Source organism: Papio anubis, chromosome 10, assembly GCF_008728515.1.
Source record: "Papio anubis isolate 15944 chromosome 10, Panubis1.0, whole genome shotgun sequence".
Classification (NCBI taxonomy): Eukaryota; Metazoa; Chordata; class Mammalia; order Primates; family Cercopithecidae; genus Papio; species Papio anubis.
Window position 1 is genome coordinate 106,101,824 of NC_044985.1, and position 26,004 is coordinate 106,127,827.

A 26,004-nucleotide genomic window follows, 5' to 3' on the forward strand; every position below is an offset into this window, starting at 1 on the left:
GGATGCCATCTTTGTCCCTCGATTCTGGGAAGCGTTTCCCTTCTTGGACTCCAAAGACCGGGCTCTAGGTCTCCAATCTAAGAGAATTCTCCCACCAGCCCACTGGGTATCCTCCTTCCTCCCCACCTGAATGCATGGATCCTGCGGTTCGCCTTAAGGGAGGAAGAACCAAAGCTGACCTGTCCACCACCACCCCCCGCCCCCCCCCCCGTAAATCAAGTTTCTTCTTTTCCTTTTCTTTTTTTTTTTTTTTTTTTTTTTTTTAAGGCTATAAAGGGTTTAAATTTCAACTGTAGAATCGTTTCCTATTGTAAAAATCAAAAGAAAATGCACTCTCTCCCACTTATTTTTTCCAGATTCCAGTCTGGTAAACAAATCCATGTTCTGAAATATATGTTTCTCGCAGAGGGAAAAAGGGAGTTTCCTTTTAATTAAAAACAAACCCTCCCGTGCGCCCTCGCGCTGGCCCCGTGCTCGCCCCTCTTCTCCCTCCGCCTCCCCCAGGCTGCCGCGGCAGGGGGCTCCTGACCGTCCCTGAGACTCTCGGGGGCAATCGGGGCCGTTGTGAAAGCCTCCACAGCCCTGCGCACACGGCAAAGTCCCTCCCGGCGCGGGCCCCATCTCCCTTCGGTTGGGGTTACCAAAACATTTGTTTCTCTTTAAAAGGGAACATCAATATTAATAAACGCTCTGCCTCCGCCTCACGTTTCCTGCCCTGCCTCCTTGTCAGAAATCTTCTTTGGGGAGTCCTCAGCGGTGGTCTCGCCACCCTCCGCCCCCAGGACAAGCATTTCACCCCTCCCTCCATAAAGTGCCAAGAACGCCTGGTTGTTAAATATTTCAGGGCCTCGGGAGAGGCCACCTTCCAATAGCTGAGATCGATAATTGGGGTGATTACGTCTTGTTCTACCTGCCGGGGCAATAGCGACTATCGCGCCTCGGGGAGACGTTAATGGGCCTAGTACCTGAGGGCACGGTGTTTCGATCACAGACCGCGTCCTTAAGTAATTTGTCTCGGATTTCCCAGCTGAACATGCCCGGGTTCTCTCTTTTGTATTCCTCAATTTTCTTCTCCACGTCAGGCGTTGTCACCTGCTTTAAGAGAACAGGCGGGCAGGCGTTGGTACCCAGTACCCTGGGCCAGGTGGCGGCGGCCCCACCGCCTCTGGGCCTGTCGGGATGCTCCTCCCTGAATCCTCTGGGACAGTCCCCCTTTGTTAGCAAAAAGACCCCAACTCTCCGAGGCACTTTAGAAAGAGACAGACAAGAACACATCCCATTCCGAAGCAGCCTGGGAAGCCTCTACCTCCCCGAGACAGGCTCCAGACAACCGGGATAAATTCAAAAGAATTATAACATCTTGATGGGGGTGGGGTGGGGTTGTACTTTCTCATCCCTGGAAATAAGGCAACTCCTTACACAGAACCAACATGAAAACGAAACTAAAAAAGCAATGCTTGAAAAAGGAGCTGAAAAATTAAGTTAAATCTTCCACTTGTGCTTTTCCAAAGGTATAGTTATGCTAAAGTGAAGACTGAAATGTAAAGGTACGTATTTAGGTTTTTAAAACTTCGAGTCGATGACAAATATAAATAAGAGAGACTGACTCTTCTCTCCACCGCCAGTATATGTATTTTTTAAAGAAGAAGAAGGTTCCAAAGATTCTTAGAAAGGCTGTGAAAGGGTTTCAGTAGATGGGAAGGAAGAGGAGGGTGTTTGGAGGTCTTCGGTTTACCATAACCCTCTTGATTTTGCCCCGTGGCAACTGGAAGAAAAGACAGACCTTGTGTAATTCCCTCCCACTCAACCCTAGTTGGCGTGACTCTTTCTTTTTAAAAAGGGAACCAAAATAATTTGAGGATAGCACCAAACTGCTTATATTTTTTAATGGAGTCATTGGCTTATTACAAAGAAAACTAATCATCCTAGTTTTTGACTCATTGAAAACAATTTGCACTGGGGGAGACTGAGGGCGGGGTTTGGGAGACAAACCAGTATAAAACCTGAAGAGGTTCCTTACATTCGTTTTGGAAAGGACAGTGCCATGGGTGGGAGCTGGGAAGACACTTAAGGAAGAAATCGGCAACAGGTGGGCACATACAGCTTGCCTACTTTAAGTGTTTATCTATTAAAATAATTTGATGAGGATTGCAAGGCTTATGGGCTGTAAAAAAACAAATGTGATTTTTCCTTTGCTAAAAGGAGAGAGCTTTCCCTAAGTGTTCATCAAGAAGTGTCCAGGGCGCGCGCACACATACACACACACACCCCTTTACACACTTTCACAAACTTCAAAAATAACTCATTGGAGAGCCCCAGATGCCAGCCATTCCCCCCTGCCCACTCTTCCCCAAAACAGGGGACCACAGTCTGGGAGCCAGGAGGGCAAGGCCCGCCCTCTCACCTTGGGCTTGCTGCCGCCGATGGCACCAGGACGTATGGAGCCGGTCTCCTGGTACCTGCACAGGATCTTGGAGACGCAGCCGTGGGACACGCGCAGCTGGCGCGAGATGACGCAGGGCCGGATGCCGTGGTGGGCCATCTCCACGATCTTGTGGCGGATGTGGTTGGGCAGCGGCCTGCCGTTGATAAAAACGCCGCCGAGCTGATTGACGCGGCCCTGGCCGAGGGGAGTGGACACTGTGGGAAGGTGAAAAAGAGGGAAAAAGGGAAGGGAAGGGAAAAGTCACTGGAGGAAAATAAAAAGCAAAGAACAGCAGCACTTAATTTCGCAGTCTTCTGGCCCATCCTCATGTTACAGCACCGACACTGAAACTGCTCGACATCGGACTCCCAGACCCAGACCTCCTTTCAATCACATTTGTTCAAATTATTCAGCAATATAGCGCGTGTAACGTTGTGTAAAGACAGCAAGTGGGGCAAAATAATTCTCCCCAGAGAAAGCATCTTCCCCTTTGGGCCCGGGAGGAGTGGCAACTTAGGAGACCCTGTAGCTGATAGAGTGTCTAGCTTGCTCTAGAAACAGCCGCCTGGCGAAGAGAAGTTCACCCAGGCGCTGGCCTTGATGAACTCTGATCCCACCGATCCCTGTCCAATTGGGATCGCTCCCTTTCTAAGGGACTTGGGCGAGCTGATAGCCCTTGGGGTGTCTAGCCAAAAGTGCAGCAGCCAAGAGTCAAAGGGGTCCAGAAAGGAGGCCCAAGCAGCAGTGCCTGTGTCACCTGTTACATCTTGGGACAGAGACCACAGCAGCGGCAGGACTGCTCCTGGGTCCCCTAGCCCCCATTCTTGCTCTGGGTGTTACATTCTACTCTAGGCTGGGTGAGAAGGGGGTGGGGGTGGGGGCGATGAGGATCTCTGCTGGGGCACCCTAACCTCGAAAACCATTGGAAACGGCTCAGGCTTGCAAGGCTTCCTGCCTCCTCGGGATTCCCAGAATCTTCAAGTGGACTGAAAGGCGATTCCTAAACAAGTTACAGAAAATTCTAGACGCTATTTGACACAAATAGAATTCTAATTTATTTAATTATTCTAAAAATTCCAATCACAATGGCGCGGCGTCAGCCACCACAATTTTGTAGGGCAAAAAAATGCTTCCTGAACTAACATATGTTTCACAAGTGTGGGCGCAGCCGGGACAATTTCGAGACAATTTCGAGTGGACAAATTGCGGAGAAGTTGCTTCTGCAGCTCAGAAGCTGATTCACCTCCTTCTCCACCGCGACATTTGCAAAACAACAGGGGCAGGTCGCCCCGGCCCGCTGCAGGCCTGGCCGCCCAGCTCCGTCAGGATTTGAAGAGAGCAGCGCGCTCCATTTGCAGAAAGGAAATCGAGCAGGTCCTCGCCCCCGACTGGTGCTTCTTGGGGTGTGGGGTGCCCGGGGAATGGGCTTACTGGAAGCACCAAAGGAGCCTGTGGAGCCTGCAGATGGGGTGAGGCAGCCGGTCCCAGGCCCCGGGATCCAGGCGGCGCCCTGAGGCCCTCCCTTACCTTCCAGAGGGAACCCGCTGCGCGGGTAGTTCTGCCCCGGGCCCGGCCGCATCATCCTGGGCACAGCGCCGGCCAGCGTGGTCATCCTGGGGGCAGCTTCGCTCGGAAATTATATCCAGGTGAAGGCGAAACGGAAAGGCGAGTGCGGCGCGAGTGACCCTCGGGAACTATCCGGAGCGTGGAGAGCCCCTCCCCAAAGCGGCTGGAGAGAGAGGGAAGGACGCGGGGAGGGGGGCTGTCGGTTCCTAGTCCAGAGGCCGGAGCTGGAACCCGGGAAAGGGGAGGGCGGGGAGGCCCCGGAGTCCAGGATCCCGAGCCCAGGGCGGAAAAGTTTGGTGCGAGTCCGGGCAAATGCTCCCGCGACTGGGGTCCCTGAAAAGGGGGCTCAGAGAGCCACGGCGAGCCGGGGAGTCCGGTGAGGCGGGAGCGCGGCCTGCCTGAGTCTCCTCCTGTGGTGACACCGAGTGCGGGGATCCGGGCTCGGGAGCATTTATTAGTTCTTTTGCCCAAAGCTTGGTCAGGAGCCCTGAGCTGCGATTGGCCGATGGGGAGACCGTCCCGGGTGGCGGAGACACGCGCTGATTGGGCGACAGCGGCCACTTTCTCTTCCCATCTCTGGTGGTGCCGAGGCCTCTGCCGGCCCCGAGGGGGACCCGCGCTGCGCCCCTTGCCCAGGAGAGAAGGGTGGCCCGGTGGAAACTGAGAGAGACAGCCCTAGGGAAATGGCAGTAGCTGGGGGTGGAGAAGAGTCTCTGTCTCTCTGTCTCTGTCACTCTGTGAGTGTGTGTGTGTGTGTGTGTGTGTGTCTGATCTCTCTTTCCTTGACTTTCTATTTCTCTGTCTCTCTGTCTCTTTCTGTGTCTCTCTTTATGTGTCTCGCTCTGCCTGTATTCCTCTTGTGATTTCCTGTGTCTCTCTATGTCTCATTTTTTCTACCTGTAGGTCTCGCTCTCATTTCTCTTGGCTTACTGCCACTGAAGGGGGCACAATTCCAATAAGAAGGCATCTGGGGCCCCAGACATATTTAGCTTTCCTTCCTATGGTCAGTGCCCCTTGGCCTAGGCTTGTTAAGGGGTCCTCTCGATGGGGTTTCTCCCGGGAGTGAGTCCAGGGTGCGCTGATGTTCTTTTGTCTTCTCCGTCTGCAAGCTGGACTAGTGTGAAGCACAGGCAGCCGTCGCTAGGCCCAAGCCCTCGTTAGTTGAAGGCTGGGGATATGGGGGGAGGGTGCAGAAAAAAACTCGGCTCCTCTCCTTGATTTAAAAACCCCTCTGGCAAGCTGCGGCTCTAAATCTCCACATATAGATCCCTGATGCGTCGACAGAGATGTGTCTATATGTTAAAGTTTTGCCCGGCTGCAGCGTTTGTTCTCAGGAATTTATTATGGCATTCAGACTAAACTGCTGGAAAAATAAAAGGAACGAAGTCTTGGCTAGGAGCTGAAGTGTCCCCAGCAGGATATGACGCCAGGAGTGTTGTAAAGACTGTCTGTCCTTAGAGAAGGTACCATTGTGCATAGCCTTTTATTTATAACTTGGTAAGTGCCAGCGAACTCGCCTCCTTTACACCCCCGAGTGCCAGCCCCGCGCTATGCACTGCGCTTTATTCGCTCGAGTCTATTCAGGGACTGTCACTCCGGGTCCGCGAGGTATTCAGGGCCTTAATCAATCAAAAGGATGAGAATCGGGCAGGTTTTTCCCTTTGAAATAAAGGAAACAATGACTTCTGGGCTTCAAGTTCCCCCTTTTCCTTTTACGATTTTTGAATTTTTCGTGCGCCAGGAGTTCTCCACTCCTCTCTCTCTGTCCCCCTCCCCCACCTCCTTTGACAGTTTTGACGTGAACTCGGGCCCCCACCTTACTTCGCCATTCCCTAATTAAGGCAAACTCAGAAGGCAAGATGGTGGGGGGGGGGGGTTGAGGGGGTTGGGGTATAGCTGCTCAGCAGTCCACAAGTTGGTCCTTTAAAAACCCACCCACCATAGGGGAAAACAGACAAGCTTTCAGCCTGCCTGATGCCAGAAGGCTTGGTTGACCCTCAGAGCCACGGGGACAGGTCTCAGGAGACTACCAAAAATGTCTGGACCCATGAGGGAGGCATGTGCCTTGTTTAACTTGGTTTTACAAATTATGATTCCATTTTTTTCAAGGGGAAAATTGTCTTATTCTCTTTTTAAGGAGTTGGGGTCACCAAAGCCTGTGTCCTTATTTTTTAAGCCACTTCTCAGCGACAGCGTTTTGAGAGTTAGACTTTTTCCAAGTTTTCTTCTTCCCAAAGGTTGAGCAGAGCCGACAGAACACTTTCTGGGGTCAGCGGTAATTGTTGGGTGAAGGAGGTATCCGAAGTGTAATTTCAAGAAGGCAAATGCAGGCTCAACTCTCAGCTAAAATAAACTCTGGCACCCCGCGAGCAGTTAAAGAACATCTAGGACTGAGTCTCATTTGGTTTTGAGCGGGGGGCTTGGCCAAGCCCTCCCAGAGTCCACCCGTCTCTCTCCTGCCGGCAGTTTTCTCTCCTGAGAGCCGGCAGATGCTGGAGGGAGGCGCTTGTTCAAGCTTCCTTCTCCGGGTCCCTTAGACTGCAGAGTCCGCGAGACCGTTGAACGGAGGTACTGCCGGCTGAGCCGAGTCTTAAGTGTCCATGGGGGCTGGTTCATAAACTAGCCACCACTTGCTATAAAATCGTACAAATGGAGGCCATGAGGATGTGACTCCGGAATCAGGGGGCGACTCATTTTCTCTCCTTTCCGGCCTCTTTCTCTTCTGCCAAGCGCTCTGAGGTTCATATGTACCCAGATGATCAGCTCGGCCCTTCTCCACCGGGCAGTGGCCAGAGGTGCCTGGAGACACGGAGAGGGGTGGATGAGCACCCTTAGGCTCTGGACAGCTGAGCCACATCCAGAGACTTCGGGAATCTAAATTTCTTGTGGCCTGTGTCCCAGAAGTCCGACCTGGGATGGCCAGGACAGTAATGTTGGCTGAGGCTGCCCGGCCTAGGGCGCCCGCACTCTGTCGAAGTTAACCCGGCTCAGAGCCGGGGACTTCGCAGAACCGGGCGCAACAGGTCTCAGGAAAGTCGGGTGATTCCAGCCACTCTTTTTCTATCTCCGAGGCTTGAGCCTCCCGTTTATTTCTTTCTGAAGTCTCTCCGGAGCCCAAGCCACCGCACCCCCAATCCCCGCAGCTTGGTGGGAGTCCAGGCCACTTCCCTATCCGGAGCCGGTGAGCCAAGGAGTCCTGGTGCCAAATTTGGCCGCGGTACAGGTGCTAATTGGTAAAGGAATGCCCCAGCGGTGGGGCTTGGAAGGCGAGGGCCCGCGCCTGCATCCTTGAACCCAGGTTTGGGAGGCAGTGGAGTTTCCCCGGGCTAACAAATTACCCAGAACGCATCAGGGGGACTCTTGGTGTTGTGAACGAACCTAGCCTCCACTCACGCTCTGTGCACTTTCGAAATGAAACCGGAGCCCTGAAGACAGTACTTGGATAATTTGACCAAAAAAAAAACCCAAACAAACAAACAAAAAAAAAAAACAGGGGGTGGGGGGAATAGCTTCTGTTGCCCCCTCTGCCCCTCTACCTCCAATTTCAGAGTCGCTGCAGGTGAAATTAAAAGTGGGCTGCCTGTCCAGGCCTGGGTGGAGCTTGCCCTTGTTGGCTTGAAGGTTCTACCTTGCAGCCCGTTTGGATGCGTGGACCTACAGCCTAGTCGCGCTTGGGTGACTTCAGTCTGGGCTGCGAAGTACCCTTCAGCGCACAGCCTCCGCACTTGGGGACACTGGCACAAGGGTTTCATGGCCCATGAACTCCTCCGGGCCTCTGAGGGATGAGTTCATACTCAGTGAAACACAAGTCTTAAGAGGAAATTATGATCTATTCAAAATAATGTCCCTGACCTAGTAGGGAGCGGGACTGGCGTCTGCCACCCAGGCCTTTTTCGTTCTGTCTGAAGGGCCAAGCTCTAGCAGGCTGACACGGTCGAGCAGAGAAGCTCCTGGCCACCCGCCCAGCCCCAGGCGTGACTCTCAGGATGCAGTAAAATTTGGGCAAACGCCGAGAAACCCCCAGTCCCACAGAAAGGCTGCCGGGGGCTCACAGGGAGGATATCGAAACGCCAGGTTCCTGATCATGAGCTTCCGGTCCGGATGTGATGATACAGGATTGATGAATGCCCGGGTTAAACCCGTGGTCCTTCGCAGTTGCTGCCTCAGTGACCGCCATTAGGCCCCCCGCAGTTATTTGTCAAAAGCATTGGCGCCGCTCTTCTCCCCATCGAAAAATCAGTCGGGATGAGTTCGGATTAAGGGACTGGATGAGGATGTGGACATCGCATTGAAACGTGGTGTAGGCCAGCCGAAGTGGGTTTGTTCCTGCAGCTGGGGGAGCCCCAGGGAACTTGTGAGCGGGTTTACAATGAAGAACATGTGGTTTGTGGGAAGAAAGGAAGGAAGACGGAAAATAGGAAAGGAAGAAGGAAAATAAGAAAGGAAAAAGAAAAGAGGGAAAGAAGAAAGAGGTTTTTAAAGCCAGGGAGGGAGGGAGAGAATACATCTCATAGAGGTTGGTCTCCTAGTCCATTTGGGTCTGAGAAAATTATTTTTAGGCAAAACAAGGAAGACAAGATTCCAAAGCCCGATTCTCCGGGTGGGGGGAGGGGGAAAGGTGTCTTTTAGAAAATTAGAGTAAGTCTGTCTAATCTTCCAAAAAATGTTCTACTCAATTAGGTAAAAGTTCATGGTGGGGTGGAGGTGATGTTTAGAAGAGAAAATCGGTAACTGCTCTTTGGTGTGTGTATTCGGGGAGTGTGTGTATTCGGGCTGTGTGTATGTGTGTGAGTGAAAGAACCTGGAGTGTGTGAAAGGGGTAAGAATTGAAGGGCCTTACTTAGCTGAGGGACCGTCTTATATTGGAGGCAGGCAGCCTGGGCCTTGGAAAGACCAGAAAGTCTGACCTCTGCAGAGTCAGGCAAAGGCTGTGAGTGAGGTCGGGGCGGGAACAGAGTTGGAAGAAGTGAATAAAAGAAATCTTGGGGTCCGCTGGTTTCCTTGATTCCTGGAGCAAAAAAGTAGGCGAGTGACCACTCCAGGAACTCTTGCCTCCGGGCGCCTGTACACAAAGAGCTGGGGCTGTGTGTCCTGCTCTTGGGGGAGGAGGGTACTGGGCGGAGGGAGCCAACAGGTCTTTATTTCGCTCAGATCCGGACTGGACTCCTTCCGACTCCACGCGGCCCCAGCTCCTGAACCAGCGCAGTGAACCGCAGCCGCTTCTCAGCCTGGGTCTCTTGAACCCTCGGAGAAAATTTCTCCTCGAGATGGATTTCAGCGGTAGGGAAGAGGGGCCAGTGACGCGAGGAGCAAGAAAAGAGAAACATGGGAGACGAATGTTCAAACCCACATATCCTCGCTAAGCCTGGAAGCTCGCCACAGTGGGATCATGGGACCCCGAGGGAAGAGGCTGAGAATCAGTCCGGCACCCGCGTTCCTCGGGTTTTAAAAGCACATCTGGGGCCAGAGACTGCATAGCCAACTAAACGGAGTAAACGCGACAGGTGGAGGAGGCAGAGTTGTCAGGGGCCAAGCCCCGCGCGATCTGGCCAGAGTCTTGGGGAGCGCTGACCTGGGACTGCAGAGAGGCGTTTTGAAGCGTGCTGCGCGCACCTGCCTCTCGGAGATATTCGACTCCACCCAGGCTTCTCCTGAGAGCCCGCAGTCCACAGACCCCGGGAGGGCTGCCTGCCCTAGGACACGTCCTCTCTCGACCCCTCACTCTTTCAAAACTGGGGAAGAGGCGGAGGGGATGAAAAAGAAGAAAGAGAGAGAGAAGGAAAGAGAGAAAGAAGGAAATAAATTTTAAAAAATATATTACAGTAAGGGAAGAATGGAGGGAAGGCGTGGGCGAGGGAAGAGGGGAGAAACTCTCATCACCACAACCAAAGCAGGATGCCTCAGCTTCCTGAATTTCTACATATGACTTTCATTAAGTTCCTTCCTAGACCTTAAACTTTTTCATCTCCCATCACCCAAGAAAACACCCGTTTCCTCTTTTAAATAAAGTTTCTTTTTCTGGAGATGAACCTTTAAACAAGTCGTAGGTTTGGGGGCGAGGGACAGGAGAATAATTTTGATCCAGAACCTTGGAGATTGGAGAACCAGGTGGAAAAATTCTAAAAAGATGAAACCTGACCATCTCCGACACAGAAACCCATCGAAAGGGGCCACGGAGACGCGTTGATTAGCTTGCAGGGAGCACGCGGCAGAAGGGCAGACCCCTCGCTAACCCGCCAACCTCCCACAGCCCTCTTGCAGAAAGCTGCCCGGCTCCCCGCCGTGGCCCTGCGCGCGCACCATCCTCGGGCTCTCGCTTCTTGGCCCCGGAAAACTCTGTGAGGGGCACCCCAGCCCCAGCCTGGCCAAGAGTTAAGACAAGTAGCCCCAAGAGGAAGGAGCCTCGGAGAGTCTTCCTGTTCTTCTTCGTCTTCTTTTTTTCTGAACGAAATCTAATACTATCTGGCTGCAAAAATATATTGTCACCGGCTCTGAGCCTAAGAGATTAACATTTGGATATGTAGGAAATGTAATCTGCATGGCTAATTGATTCTCAGCGTATCAGTTTAAAGGATAAAGATCGATATCTACATGATGGATATTGTATTAATAGGGGCATAAATAAAGGCCGAAGAGTCGTTACCAAAACCTTTGAAGCCACTTTTCGGCTCTCGGGCCCTGCACGCGGCCACTGGGTCTCTCCCACCTCCCTGCCCCCAGCTCCTTCTGGGCAGGGAGCACTTGCTTCCCCCTCCAACCCGGGACCAGGAGGAGTCTACGGTTAAAGCGAAAGTGTGTTTCACGGCGGCAACGCTAGGGAGAGGAGACTTTTTTTACCTGGACTGCAGCAGGTGAACCGTAAAGCCCGAGAAAAGGTAGTATTTTAACAAAACGCACCACTCCCAGATATTTAGAAACACACATATACGACCCATACAGGGACACAAACAGCCACACATGTACACACACACACACACACACACACACACACACACACACACAATCACGCAGGGCGGGGAGGGTTCTCAGCGTTCCCCGAGCGCCCTTTGGCCTTAGAGACACGGAATAAATGCTTCTTTCCATCCCTCGGCCCCCTCCCAGGTGGGAAGCGACGGAAGCCCTGGCCGAGCCCAAGGATCGGCGATCTGGGCTCCTGGAGGTACCCTCTAGATGGAGAAGGATCAGGAAGCTCTGCGGGAAACGTGCGGGGCTAGGGGGCGGGGGTGCCGCCAATGTCCGCAGAAGGCAAGGAGACCCATTCGAGGAGGGGTGAATGCAGACAGAGTTGAGTGGGGCCCTGAGCCCCAGGGAGTGCGGCCCGGTAGACTTCGGGGCGAGGGGAACAGGATGGGGGTACACTTGATCCGGAACAAGAACGCCTCGGCCGGGCGGTTGCCAATTAGTCCCGGGTCCCAGCGGCCGCTTCACCACGGAGCCCGAGCCGCCGAGGGAATTTTCCAAATGCAAATCAAACACCCTTAGAACCCCCTCCTTCATTAATTAAGAGGAACGTTTCCACAAAACCGGCATAATCTTTATTAATTACGCAGCCCTTAGCTCGCCGTTCGCATCAATCACGCCCAAAGTGAAAGTGCAGGGGGCGCCTAATCCCTTCCCAGAGCGCGTTTGGAGAAGCAGCAGCGTGGCGGGCGTTTCCACCGTGACTTCCACCTTTCTGGGCTCTCCTGGCGCTGGCTGCTCACCCGGCGCGCAGGGAGGCCTTTCCGGAAACACGGGCTGGTTGCGCGCTAGCAGGACCGCTCTAGATCCCTGGACAGGCCGGGAAATGCCTCCCACTCACTATTTGGGCACGCGTTCAGAAACTCTCACAGGGACTGGCGAGGACACTTCATGGCCCATTTCTCCGTCCCCTCACCCCCAGGCTCAAAGGGGACCACGCGGTTCTCAGTCCTCCTCTTCCCTAGGACCCTCTGAAAAGGAGCCTGGGAGGAAGCGACAGGGGGAGGCAGAAAACCTCCTGTTGCCCCAGGACGCCCCGAAAAACTACTCTGGGGGATGGCGCGGGAAAGACCTTATAAGTCGTCCGGGCGACCAACTCCTCCCAGGTGACTAGGTTGCTGTAGGACCAGCACACTGCTCAGGAGTGAGTTCTGGGGAGAGAGAGGGATCCTCCAATTATTGGCATAGAGAACCGGGAAAGCTCGCAGTCTCCGGGTCGCAAGTGGGAAAGCTGGCTGGAGATTGGGGTTAGAGGGGGTGGGTGCAAACTCAGGTTATTTCCGGGCAGCCCCGCAGCAGTCTCGTCCTCTGAAGGCAGGGACCCTGGGCTTTCACGGGAGAACGCCTTGGGGCGGGGTGTCCTGGGTGACCACCTCTCTCAGAAAAGCAGGGTTTGGCCTCCTGGCCTGACCTTGCTCCCTAGTCCCACCCTATACTAGTAGGTCCTAACCTTTCTGCGCTTTGAGCCTGGACCGTCGTCCCTTCAAGAGATTCTGCTGGATAAAGAAAAATTATAAAAGCTGCATCAAGCTTGGCGTCGGAGGTCTGGCCTTCAGCTGGTCCCCACCCTAAAGGACTGGCCTGCCCACCCTCGCGTCCTCGGGCGCCCTTGGCTCGAGGGCCTTTCGGAGCCTCCCCGGGAAGCAGAAAGTCTCACCGCACACTGAGCCCTTCCTTCGAGCGCGCTGCCGGGAGCTACTGAGCCCTAGCACGCAGCCTTGGGCACCCGGTGGCCTGCGAAGGAACCTGCCCCACTGCGCTGCTTGGGCCGCACTAGCGGAGACGAGAGTGCGTGTGGCAGTGGCCCGCGAGCACCACCCGCCAGAGTTTAGCAGCGCCTGGAGCACCGCCCTCTTCCTTGCTGTTTCCTTCGTGCTGGGCACACTCCGGTGTCCGCATTCTCACATTCAATCATTCATTCTCCCTCTGAAAGTTCTCAGGCTCCTTTGATCACGGGTCATCTCCTGGACCTGAGGCACCTGCGAACCTTGCGGGTCACCAGATTATTTGATTGTCCCCCTCTTCTCCCACTGAATCGTTGGCCCGGCTAGTCTTCCGGCTTCTGGAGTCGATCGCATTCTGGCACCCTTGGCCTTTCATTTATTCCACATATACTTATTGAGCTTCTACTATGTGCCTTTCCTAGTGCTGGCGCCACAGCAAAGAAACAGACCAAAGTCTTTGCCCTGGCAGAGCTGATGGTCTAGAAAACAGCAATACACACACACACACACACACACACACACACACACACACACATATATATGCACCGTGCCAGGAGATTGGTTGTAAGACTGAAGCTCAGCTCAGGAGAATTTTGAAGGACCAAGGGTGGGGTAGTGAGTGAACGGGTATGAAAAGCTGGGATGCAGTTGATATTTCAGCAGGAGAGGTCTGGGAAGGCTGTAGCTCCCTGCAGAGAAGGGAGAGGAGGAAGGAGTGTTGGCTGAAGGAAAGGCAAGGATAAAGGAAAGTGATGAAACCATGTAGTCCACAACACTTTAGTGAATGCCTACTGTGCTGTGGTAGGCTGAGGTCCTGTAAAACTCCTGGCAGGGCCTGGGCTTCCAAACCTGCAGATATGCTTCCCTCCAAAAGAGGTAGTGCTTGCCTTCTCTGGGGGCCCAGCATCTCTCTAGATGTTTCCCATTGTCTTCTTTGGAAAGATATTTCAAAATGGCTGTGGGAGGCTGGGTGACAGGAGGACTGAACCTTCTGATGGACCGACTGAGGCTCCCTTTAGCTCTGTCCCTCGAATCACCTCCAGGGTTAGGGTAGCTGTCACCGTTGACATGCCAGAGGTATGGGACTCCTCCCTTCCAGTGATCGTGGCTCAAAAATCCAAGATGGACCTGGGCCTCTTAATCTAACTCCTGTCTGCTGAAAATTGCATTTTTATTTGATAGAAAATGATAGCACACCTTCTTGGTGTCCACATCACCACTCTATAGAACCTGTCACTCCCATTTCCCATACAGAAGGAAACTCCCTCCAAGGCAGGGGAGATGTTGGCAAAGCTAGGAGTGCCCTGCTCCACATCGTGGGGGCAAGTCTGTATTTTCCTCCTGGGTGATTCAGAAGAGCTACTACCACTTTGGCAGTGGGAGGGGTATGGAAGACCCCTCTTTCCAGATAATCCAGAGGAGCCCAAGACCCTAAAGAGCCAGTCATCATTCCTTGGCTGGCATTTCTGTGAGATAAATGGAAAATAAACCAGCAGGAAGAATTCGGGAGGAAATACTTTCACAAAGTTTCATAAGTTATTACAAAGTCTTTGAACACATCTTTGAAAGCTTAAGAAGTTTGGGACCAAGGAATGCAACAGATGAAGTGGAGGCAACAGCTTGTGGCCCTGTGGTAAAGGCTTGAAAAGAGACCACGAATTTTCTTTTCTTTCTTTCTTTCTTTCTTTCTTTCTTTCTTTCTTTCTTTCTTTCTCTTTCTTTCTTTCCTTCTTTCTTTCTTTCTTTCTTTCTCTTTCTTTCTCTTTCCTTCTTTCTTTTTTTTCTAGTTCTTCTTGTTGTTCTTCTTCTTCTACTACTTCTCCTTGCTCTCTCTCTCTCTCCCTCTTTCCCTCTCTCTTTCTCTCTTCCCACTGCCTTTCTTTCTTGAGATGGAGCCTCAAGGCTGCTCTTGAACTCTTGGTCTCAAGCCATTCTCCCACCTTGGACTCCCAAAGCCACTGTGAACACTACAGATTTCTCAGAGCAATATGCAGAAGTGCTACACAGTCAAAGAGAGCAGTTCTTATCACAAGAACCACTGATAAAGTAAAACCTACCAATAAACAACTTAGAACTGCTCATCAGGGAAGTAAACAGAAACATGTACCGGTGGAAGAGGTGAGAAGGTCCATTGTTGAAAGGGAATCTTTGTGGCATCTCCAAACCTAATCATATCTCCAAAGCAATCCATAGAGGTCCTCAGAAACACCAGGCACCCCTGTCATAATGGGGACATGAGAATCATGCCTGTAACAGAAGATAATTTCTGGTCTCTCAGTACAAGGTCACATGATGGGGGCTTGGTGAAGTAGTTTGACTTTTAGAAGAGCAAACTGTGTGGGTTTCACTGGAGGAGAATGGCTCAGGAGGGCAGGAGCCAGACCACGGGACATTCAAAAGCAGGGTGGCAGGAAAAATCAGAGAAGCTTTCCAAGCTCAAAAAGCAGGAAAGTCCTAGGAATGGATAATATTAGAGACAGAAAAAAGGGAAAACGCCTGGAAAAAGAGAGGATTGTTCCAAACTGAAAAGAACCATGGAGGAAGAGAGAGAAATAGAGGGAGGCATCAAATATCAGAATAGAATTACTAAGATATATCTGATAAAATGAATCCTAACTGATGTTCTGCATGGAATCCAGGTGATATATTACATTAGGCAACAATGAATGATCATTTCCAATTTGAAGGGCACATTTGCACTGGGAGAACTGATCTGCATTCGCAATTCACTCTTCCATAATACGGGAGATTCTTGTATATTTGGGGGCAGCAGAATATAGGTGGTTGAGTTAGGGAAAAAGATATTAGAAAGGAAAATGCAATATTTATGATCCTATCATGGGCTAGACAAATTACATATACCCTTACTTAGTACTGACTTAAGAAAAATCCTATTTGGTTTGCCCCCAAGGTTTTAAAATAAATCGAGTTTGGACTTTGCCTGCTCAAACTTTGCAAAAGTGCAGCAAGATAAGAGAAACGGTGAAGATAAATAAAACAAATACTTGGAATAAACCCTTTTAAAGTAGAAGTCACTGAAGTGCCAGGATGGCGGGATCAGGGAAGAGGATGCCGCTATGCCCTGCCTAGCATTACAAACTGCTCAGCAATCTTTCACCTGTCTCAGTCTCTGTCCTGGGAATCAGACGACACTCTTCTTGAGATTTCTTGGACATGTTTGGTGTCTTGGGGCTGGCAACATGAGGGCTTGGAGGGCCTGCTGTTTCTTGGTCCTGCTGCCAGGGTTCCCCATCGAAATAATCTGAATAAGGTATCTCAAGAGAACTAAGGAAATCCACATGTGGTGACAACAGTACTTGATAATGGTGAATCATAACAGTATATGTTTATTGAGTGCTTAGTATATAATGGCATTGTTCTCAGTGTGTTACAAAGATTCAACTACTTACTGCTCAAATCAATTAGGTTATATCTAGTTAAAATGAAAAAAGGAGGTACACAGAGGTTAATTAACTTGCCTAAGTTCACACAGCTAAGCCGCCGCTGTGTTAGGGTTTAAATCAGAACAAGGTTATGTTGCCAGTCCTGATCCGTTAGAAGGTACTGGTTTTCAACTACTTTGATCAGCCCCGGAAAGCATACTTCATCTTTTTTTTTTTTTTTTTTTTTTTTTTTTTTTTTTTTTTTTTTTGGTGACAGAGTCTCGCTCAGTCGCCCAGGCTGAAGTGCGGTGGCGCCATCTCGGCTCACTGCAAGCTCCGCCTCCCGGGTTTACGCCATTCTCCTGCCTCAGCCTCCCGAGTAGCTGGGACTACAGGCGCCGCCACCTCGCCCGGCTAATTTTTTGTATTTTTTTTTTTTTTTTTTTTTTTTTTAGTAGAGACGGGGTTTCACCGTGTTAGCCAGGATGGTCTCGATCTCCTGACCTCGTGATCCGCCCACCTTGGCCTCCCAAAGTGCTGGGATAACAGGCGTGAGCCACCGCGCCCGGCCAATACTTCATCTTTCATTGTTTGCCTTGTTCTGTCAGTAAGTAAATGTCAACAAAAGTTACCTTTAATGCCTTCAGGAGACACCAAAGTAACTTATCTCGACTGAAAATAATTTAGAAATTTACTTCACCTCATTTCCCTTTTAAAATACGTCCAATAATCCCACTTTAAAGTGCTTGCTTATATGATTGATTGATTGAGACGGGGTCTTGCTTTGTCACCCAGGCTGGAGTGCAGTGGCCAGATCACAGCTCACTGCAGCCTCCAACTCCTGGCTCAAGCGATCCTCCCGCCTCAGCCTTCCAGGTAGCTGGGACTACAGGCATGTGCCACCATGCCCGGCTAATTTTTGTATTTTTTGTTAAGAGACAGGGATCTCGCTGTATTGACTAGGCTGGTCTGGAACTCCTGGCCTCAAAGGACCGTCTGGCCTCGGCCTCCCAAAGTGTTGGGTTTACAGGTGTGAGCCACTGTGCCCTGCCTAAAGTGTTTCTTATTTTAAACAACTTTTTTTTTTTTTCCTCCCGGGGAAAATTTATTAACCTAATTTCCATGCAGAAAACAACTTGAGACACTTCAGCCTCTTATTCGGTCGGGACAACGGCGGGCGAAAGGTGAAGATACACAGTAAGAATTCCAACCTTCTCGCCTTCCTGTTACAGCCGATCTGCTCTGCATTTGGAATGAGGCGTCTTTGCCGTCGTTCTGAGTCCTTCCTACTCCACGGCAAGCCCCGCAGCGATCCTCGCCTTCTTCCCGACCGCCAAGTCTGATTATGGAGACATCGTAGAAGGTCTGGGATAAGGACTGTGTCGTTGCGGAGGCCAGGTCTTGGGCTCCTGGGCGTGAGAACGCAGGTTCGGCCCCTGGGGAGAAATTTACAAACGCACCTCTAGACTCCTAAGGTGTTTCCAAGTCCCCCCTCCAACTTTCGTGTCCAGGTCATACTGTCCCGCCCTCGGGTAATGAGACGGTTTGTCAAGATGCTCTTTGCATCTTTGGAAGCCGAGGGGAAATTGGGGACTTTCGGCGGGGAGCAGGTTTTCGGGAGCCGTTCGGGGCTGAGACTCTCGAACCCCTGCTGCCAAAAGCGAAGGAGAAACCTGGGACTAAACGAAGGCGACTCCCCGCAGGGCGCAGGCACCGTACCCGGCGTCTGTTTTTTTCTTAATTTACTTTTTTGGGCACCTCTGCTATTTTTACAAATAAATGCGAACGCGCAGCTTTCGGGCGGGCTCTGGGAGCGGCCCATGGGCATCTAGAAATATTAAAAACGTCATCTGGTTGTAAATAACCTACTCCCCAGCCCCTGAAATCCGGGACGTTACAGGTAAGGCTGAATACCAGGTTCACCCAAAGGCAAACCAAACTCAGCAGGGATGCCGAGTGATGGGGTTAGCAAGATAGTGTGGCCGCTGGTTCCCTCCACGCGTGACAAATGGGCTCATGGCAGCGTCCTTGTGCCTTCGATTTGTCCCCGAGCCCTCCTCTGCCTTTTCGATCTCAAACTCACCTGTAATGGAGCTGGGAACTGGGGCGAACGGGACAGCCTAAAGCGTCGTTGGCCCGACCGAGAGGGGCTCAGCGCCTGGCACCTCGGGAGGCCTTGGGTCCTTTCCAGCCGGAGAGGCTGCAGGGGGCAAGGAAGACCCCGCTAGCCCCAGGGTGCGGGATTCTGTCCCTCCCACCCCCGGCGTCCCAGTGGCAGTGGCTGCCGTGGGCCGCGGTTGCAGAGTAAGCAGGGGCTCCAGTCTTCGGCCCGCGGGCCCTGCCCTTCCCATGAGAGTCCTTGGGCTCAGCTGGAAGCCACCGCTGGCGTGCGCACCCACAAGGAGAGAAAAGGAGGTAACCCCCGCCTCCCACTGACTGCCGGAAGCTTGGCCTCTGTGCACACTCAGTATACCTGCACCTAAGAGAGTGGAATTAATTTACACACTGAATGGCTACTATTAAAAAGGGTCCTTTAAACAACTCTCCTGGCGAGTATTTTAAAAAACGACTCTGCGCTATATCAGCTCGCCCGTCGGCACCTGTCAGCGACCAGCAGACAAGTTGAGATTCCCCTTTCAGCTGTCACTGGCGATGACACCCACATCTATCACTGGCGATGTTTTGTTCATTTAACCTCGAGACTTCCCTGATTATCCACATAATCCGTCCTCAAATCCCCTCGTTGTCACTGCATTTTGATGACTCAGGGGACTTGGAAAGCACCTATTTTGTGGGGGATGGGGAAGCCCACAGAAAAGCCCGCTGATGGGGGAAGGAGCAACCGCCACCCCGCCCACGTGAGAAGAGATCCCAGCAGCCAAATGCGGATGCGAATATTTACTCAACCTTCCTTTGAACGCAAAGGTAACAACAGGAGCGTGTGTGTGTGAGAGGGAGAGGGAGAGAGAGAGAGAGAGAGAGAGAGAGAGAGAGAGAGAGAGAGAGAGAGAGAAGCAACGATTAAATAACCCTCCTTTGGTGATTCAAGACCACTTCCAAAATCCAAAATCCAACCATTGCCTCAGGATCTCCCAATCGGTTTCTAAGACAGGGCATGTGGTGGTGTTTAGTTCATTAAAGTGAGATTAGGAAGACTTGCCTTTCAGTAACTACGGTAAATATAATGGCTCTCAAATTTGGCTGCACATAGTCTCACTTGGGGTGACTTTAAAAGAATACCGATGCATCTTCTTCTCCGCCGCCGCCCCGACCTATTAAATATGTGTCTCTGGGGACAGGAACGGTGCTTCTGCAATTTTTTTTTTAAAGCTCTCCAGGTAATTCTAATGTGCTAATAGGGTTGAGAACCTCCATAAAGCTCACATGGTGGATAAATTTGCTATGTGTGAATTTAATAGGAAATGAGCTTCTAGGGACAAATCATTTGCCTTGCAAAGCTTGGCCCTCCAGTTTTTCCAAGCCAAGACTAATTCTCACTGAAAGTTAATTCTTCCCCAAACTTTGCATCAGATAGAATTTGCTCTCTGCCTCTCAAATTTGACTACAAAATATTTTTAAAGTCACACAGTAGTGACACAAATGTGTTATTTATATATGATGGAGAATACTGGTTTATGTGCTATGAGATAGCTGAGTGGACCATAGATTACCACAGTTCTTGAAATCGTAGTTGTTGAAATAAAATTGTTCTATTCTTGTAGTAATTAAACACGCTCTCTTCTGTTTATTGTGTAGTATGTTCTGTAAGATTAAAAGCTAAAAGAACTTTTTGCATATTTTCTCCACTCTTTTCCTACTTCAACATTCCCCACTCAACCCCATGGAGGTATGGTATTTCTAAACCAAAGATAATCCAATTTTACATGCAAAGACAACTTAAAAAAAAAAAAAAGGAAGTGTTCACATTCTTCCTCAGCTCCTAGGAATATTCTTGGAAATTAGGCATTGAATATTCTTACTTCTCCAAGTATATTTTATAATCAGAAATTATTGTGAATTCATCACAGAAACAAACTGGTTTTTCTTTGGCATATTTTAGTCTGCATAAGAGTATAGAAGACTTAGAATCAAAACAGATTGAAGGAAACAATGCTGATATACATTACAAAGCTTATCTTATATGGAAAATCAAAAGAGATCTCTAGCAGAAGATAAATTCAATTTCTTACACTTTCTTCATTCATATAACTTCAAACTAAGATCTGGCTGCAGTCATTTCTAACACTCATTTCAGAAATAGATACTACAGTAAATATTAGCTACTCAAACAAACTTGCACTATAACAAATACAATAAAAAACATATGATTTCAAAGGAAGAAGTGTAATGCACATTTAGCAAGCATGCAGTTCATTGTCCATAATGTGAATTTCATTATCTTTGTATAATAGCAGAAACGTGAAATACAAATATTAGCTAACAGGAATTAAATGATTAAAGAGGGTAAGAGTTGAATCACAGAATAACTGGGGAATTAGTTAGTTATTAAGATCATAGTAACTAGGAAATTGCTTAGTTATTAAGACCATAGAATTAGCAATTCTATGAAGAACGATTTATTAAAATGGCAAAGATTGAATACTTAATAAAACAGGGAGTAACAAATAGTAAGAAATTTAATAGATCTTGTTCTCATGTTGGAAATTCCACTGCAATGTGCTTTTTTCCCAGTTATGCAGGTGCTGCTAGCCTTGGAGGCAACAATGTAGACATGTTCACAAAGATACCTTAAAATGTCACACAATGCAGAACTGATTAAAAAATGGAGGCCAAATGTCCTTTAGTATCTCTAGCAGTTCCTATCACTGAATATAAAACGTAAGAGTTCCACTATTATAGTGTTAATTTTTCTCAAAACTCAAAGTGCTTGACATAAATATTTTTTTCGCCTTTCAAAAATTCTTATGAAGTAAGGAAGGAAACTGTTTACCTAAGCCTCCCAGGATCTCAGGAGTTATGTAAGTCTGGGAATGTAAGTCTGGGAAACCAGGTCACCTAAGATTCATTCCAGAGTGTCCCTTCAGCAGACTCAACAGAACACTTATCAGTCACTCACTACGTGCCCAGAACTAGTTAAGGCTTTGTGCATCAAATGGATGACCAGATAGACAAAGTTCCTGTTCATGTCTTTACATTCTGGTTGCAGGAGAGTGATGAAAAATGCAACTGATAAGTAAGACTACTGCAAACAGTATAACACGTATTATACAAAGTAAATCTCATTAAGAAAGTAAAACTGGGATAGACATCCACTGGGAATAGAGTTGCCAAGGCAGACCTCTCTGGGGAGGTAATATTAGACACTTGGAGACCTAAATAAAAGCAAGGTCCATATAGGGCTTTAGCTTCCAAATAATTTTCATGAATTTATCCTCTTATGTGTACAAATCTTCACACCAACTCCATGAGGTAGGGGGCGCTGATACTCCCCACCTCTAATTTTATAGATGGGGAACCTGAGACTCAAAAGAGGTTAAATGATTTTTAATGGCCTTTCTGACTAAAGAAAGAACCAATGTTCAGGCTTACACCTCCTGGCTGCAGATGCTGACCCCAAATCCAATGTGTTTTTTAGATGTGTATGTTGTTCACTAAATCATATTGTATTCAGAGGCTGAATGTTTAATTCACCACCTGCATCATGAGTTTCTTTCACCTGAAATGTAGATCCTATGAAAGCATGATGATAAGTCTAACCTGTAGCCCCAGAACCTAGGCATAATGCAGCCCATGGGAACCAGGAATTTCCAATCAGGTACAAAGACCAGACCAGGTCTGGCTTTTTGTAGTGACTCTACTGGTAGTTCTCACTCATAAGGTGAAGAGGTGTCCAGGATTAAATCAAGCTTTTCCGAGATGAAGAGATTTGCCACTGGAAGGGAGAAAAATACTCCATTTTCACCAGGAGCCCTCCTGACAACTCACTTGTTATTTCAACAATTACTCCTTAAACTCCTGCTTTGTCTAAGGTGCTGGTGTGCAGGTCTTTCCGTGTGAATATAAATGATTAAATCCAATCTGCTGAATGGAGAGAGGGGAGAGAGACCTGAATGCCAGATAACCACTAGAAACCAGATAGATATTTTCCATGACCATATCCTGCCACTCAGTTCCTGATAACACAATCAGAAATTAGCAATAAAGTATTGGTAAGCCACAGAAAATATCTCTCCATGTTTAGATACTGAGCTGCTAAGTGTGTCTCTTTGACTTAAAAGTATTCTAACTCAAATTTTAATTACATAAAATTTATGCATGTAATTCATAAGAGAAGCAAAATGTGGCTTTTGTTGCCATTGAGGTGATTCAAGAATGTATTTCTCAGTTATGAGGAATCTTTTAGGTTACATTATTGACATACTTCTCTGGAACACAAATAAACTCTAAGAGGAAACTTGGTGCCCATAGTAACTTTAGACAGACTTCCAGGTTGCCAGTTTAGCACACATAAAAAACTCATGTGTGTGTACACATGTACACATTGTTACAGTCACAAAGCCAAGTTGTTACCAGTATTCATATATTTTATACACAATATATCTTTAAACAGATACCTAATACATATATATATACATGTGTAGCTGCACTTCTGCAACTCAGTAGTTTTTAGTGCAAACAGAATCTTAGCAATGGAGGTAAATAAAGAATGAATAAAAGGTAAAAATGAGTATAGAAGTAAAACACAAGACATGGGGGTATAAATAAAACTAAGCTCTGAAAAGTGATTTTTAGTAATAGAAACCTAAAAACATTTCATACAAAGCAAGAACAAAGTCTAACAACAGAGTTTAGTTTTAGTAGAAGTTGTGGTAGTAAATATGTAAGTTACTTCTCTCTTCAGAATACAACAGATCTCACTGGGCCTTCCAGGGTCATTATTCCTAGAAATAATCCCACAAAATGCCCATCTTAGCAAAGCACATTTCAATGTGTGAGTTATTTCTCTCTCAGCCCCATTTAAAAATGTGAAATTTGGATTTAGATGGGGATGTGTATTTAAGGAAGAGAAGTGCCACACAAATAATGGAGCAAGTTTACCATGAAATCAATGTCATAAAAATAGATATTTCTATAAAGACCTCTTGTTTTTATTATTAAGACAATGCAGACATAAAACACTTCATACTGTAGTTTCTACATTGCAGTCAAACCACTTATCAATGGCCAATAAATTACTTCACTCTTATGATAGATACAAATGCTCGATTCAAGTTCAATTAATAGAATAGTGTCAGGAGATCATGCAGACAGCTTGCATAAATACTTGAGGAATAATAGCATACCTTCAGCAGCTTCTGTGATTTTTAAGCATGAAAACTTTGTCTTATTCCAAATTTCAAAAGATGGAATAAGGAATGTTTTCATATAAAGTACATTTGGAACAGTTTCCCTTCTTAAGAAAAAGGCATCTAACCCACTTGCAACATACACTGGTAATTCATCTTTGTAGTTACAAAATCAGATAGATATATATTCTTTTTCATCTCATGTGACTGTATGTGAACATTTCAGTGATTCCAACAATATCAAACAGTTAAATTCAAAATCATATAATACTTTCTAATAAATGTATACGATATATATCTTTGTAGTCAAAGGCAGAAAGACCTTCAGTTAGTTGATTTCATCTTTGGGCACTAGTTTATATTTTATCAGATAATTAAAAGTCATTAGTTATTTCACAGTATAAAATATTGAATCAATTACCAACAGGCCTTTATTTTCTGCTCCTAATTTCGAAATGTATTTGGACGCGAGGCATGGGACTAATGTCACCGCTTATCAAACAATTTTCTGGAAATCTTAACGCACAAAAATTTCCGGATTTATATATTCAAAAATAAATTATATCTTAAATGAAATTAAGAAAAAAAGGCGAGGGAAAGGAGAAAATATAGTTTATATTCGCTGTGAATAGCTTTCAATATCTTCCAGGTGGGGGCAACAGTAAGTCACTTTTGAGAGAAGGGAGAACAGGCTCTTTAAGCTCCCTGAGTCCAGTTACAGAAGATGAAATGACTTCCTGGCAGTAACACCGTGAATAAAACAACCACAAGCTTCCAGGAGATGAGACTTCTGGGCTCTGCTCCAGACAACACCCGGCCATGAGCAACAGGGCCCCCCGCCCTGGGCGCACCGCCACCTCCGCCGCTCGGAGTCTGCCCCGAGCGCGCACGCGCGCCGTGCACCTGCCCCATCGCGCCCAGCTGCTGCCCGCGGGTTCTTCCAGCCGCTCCCGGCACGCCAGCGCTGTGCGGGCGGGGAGTGTCCGTCACTCTCAGCGCTCAGGATCTCTCCCTTTCCAGGACCGCTACGAAGCAGGAAACCCTTTTCCTGTCACGTTTACATCCCATTCATTCTTCCTCCGGCCAATTTAAGTCCATTCACAGCCGCCACAGATGCACGTGTGCGCGCGCGCAGCTGCACCTTTAAAGAAACTCTCAAGTCCTGGCAGCCAGAACACCAGCTTTCGGGCGGGGCGGCGGGGCTCCCCCTCCCCTTGCCTCCTCTCTGAAGATCCTTGTGCTCTAGGGAGGGATGGCCGCACACTCTGACGAGGACGAAGGTGGTGCATAACGCGGAGGTCAGTTTTGCACAGTCCGGGCAAAAGAGACCTCCCACCAGCATCCCCGCCTGTTCAGTTTCCCTCTCTGGCCCAGCGCGAAGGGCGAGGGGCGACAGAAGCCCGAGGGACAGAAAACCGAGGCCCCTCAGTGGCCGAGTAGGGAGAGGGTGTGAGTCCGGGAAAGCCCGAGGGCCGCAGGGAGAGGGCGCAGAAGGTCGAGCGCACAGAGCCAGAGGCCCCCTCTTCTCCCGCCGCGCGGAGCCGGAGGTGCAGACGCCAGGTTCGCCGCGCGGCCCGGCTATGTGTCGCTCCTCCGCGCGCCGCCCGCCGCCGCCCGTGCCCTCGGGCCGCCGCCGCCGCTGCCCCCCGTCGAGCCCGCGGCCGCACCCTCGGGCCGATACTTGAGCCAGCAGATGACCCAGGTGACAACGACTGAGAAGAGTGCCAGGATGCTGGCCACCGACAGGCAGATGGGCCCCACGGGCGAGGGTGAGGGCGACCCAGCGGCAGGTGCCTCGCCAGGGGGCGCCCCTCCTCCGGGGGGTCCCCCGCCGCCGTAGTGGTTGACGAAGATGAGGCCGGTGAAGAGCAGCACCACCATGGAGAGGAAGGAGACCACACCTGCATGGCAGTGGCTTGCTGGTTCTGGCAGCTGTAAGTGGGAACCAGTATGAGGCCAGGAGGCCGGGCACTGAAGACCCAGGGGCCGCATCCTCAGCAGGCAGCAGCAGCTGCAGCAGGAGCCAGGGAGGGCAGCAGTGTGGAGGAGTGCCAGGAGTAGGCGGAGGGGCAGCAGGCGCAGGCCGGCGCATGAGCAGCGGGAGAGGCGGAGGATCTGTAAGAACTGGCGGGTGGAGTGCGCGCGAAGCCAACAGGAGGCCTCGCTTGAAGCAGTGTTGGGCAGGCCGTGCACGCGGCTGTCGGGCAGCGGCGTGCGGTGGCGGCACACCGGGCACGCGATGGCGCCGGGCGGGCAGAGCCAGGGCGGCGGGCGCGGCGGGCGCTCAGGCGCGGCGGCAGCGGCGGCGGCGGCGGCGGCGCGGAGCTGCAGCTGGCTCAGGCACTCCTGGCAGAAGGTGTGCAAGCACGCCAGCAGCTTGGGCGCGCGCCGGTCCGCATCGAAGTAGTTGTAGCAGATTTTGCACTCGTAGTCCTCGAGCGGAGCGAGGCCAGAGACCGTCTCCGCTGCGTCCCGGGCTCCTGCGTCTCCGCAGTCCGGGGCTCCCTCCGCGGCGACCCCAGCTCCCTGCCGGCTCCCGGGGCTGCTGCTCGGGCTCTGCTGGCTGCCGCCGCTGTCGCTCGCCGGCGCTGCCATGGCATGATCCGCCCCTCATCGGGGGCAAGGTGAGGTGCCTTCCT

The 26,004-nt window shown here is 49.9% G+C and overlaps 1 protein-coding gene and 1 pseudogene across 3 annotated transcripts in view; one reads left to right on the top strand and one right to left on the bottom strand.

Annotated features, from left to right (window-relative positions):
* Window positions 1-4,420, bottom strand: part of PAX3 (paired box 3) — a 98,351-nt gene extending 93,931 nt beyond the window's left edge. For 2 of the 3 annotated variants that reach the window (XM_009183169.2, XM_031651548.1), the window contains exons 1-3: window positions 3,953-4,420; window positions 2,405-2,640; window positions 966-1,095 (exon numbers count right to left, since the gene is read on the bottom strand). In XM_009183169.2, coding sequence (XP_009181433.2) covers window positions 966-1,095; window positions 2,405-2,640; window positions 3,953-4,037 — 451 coding nt within the window. In that variant the 5' untranslated portion in view covers window positions 4,038-4,420. The remainder of the gene's footprint in view (window positions 1-965; window positions 1,096-2,404; window positions 2,641-3,952) is intronic. The other variant, XM_003907997.3, reaches the window with a different exon arrangement.
* A 14,436-nt stretch (window positions 4,421-18,856) lies between these two features.
* LOC110740826 lies at window positions 18,857-25,303 on the top strand (annotated as a pseudogene).
* Window positions 25,304-26,004: the final 701 nt, after the last annotated feature.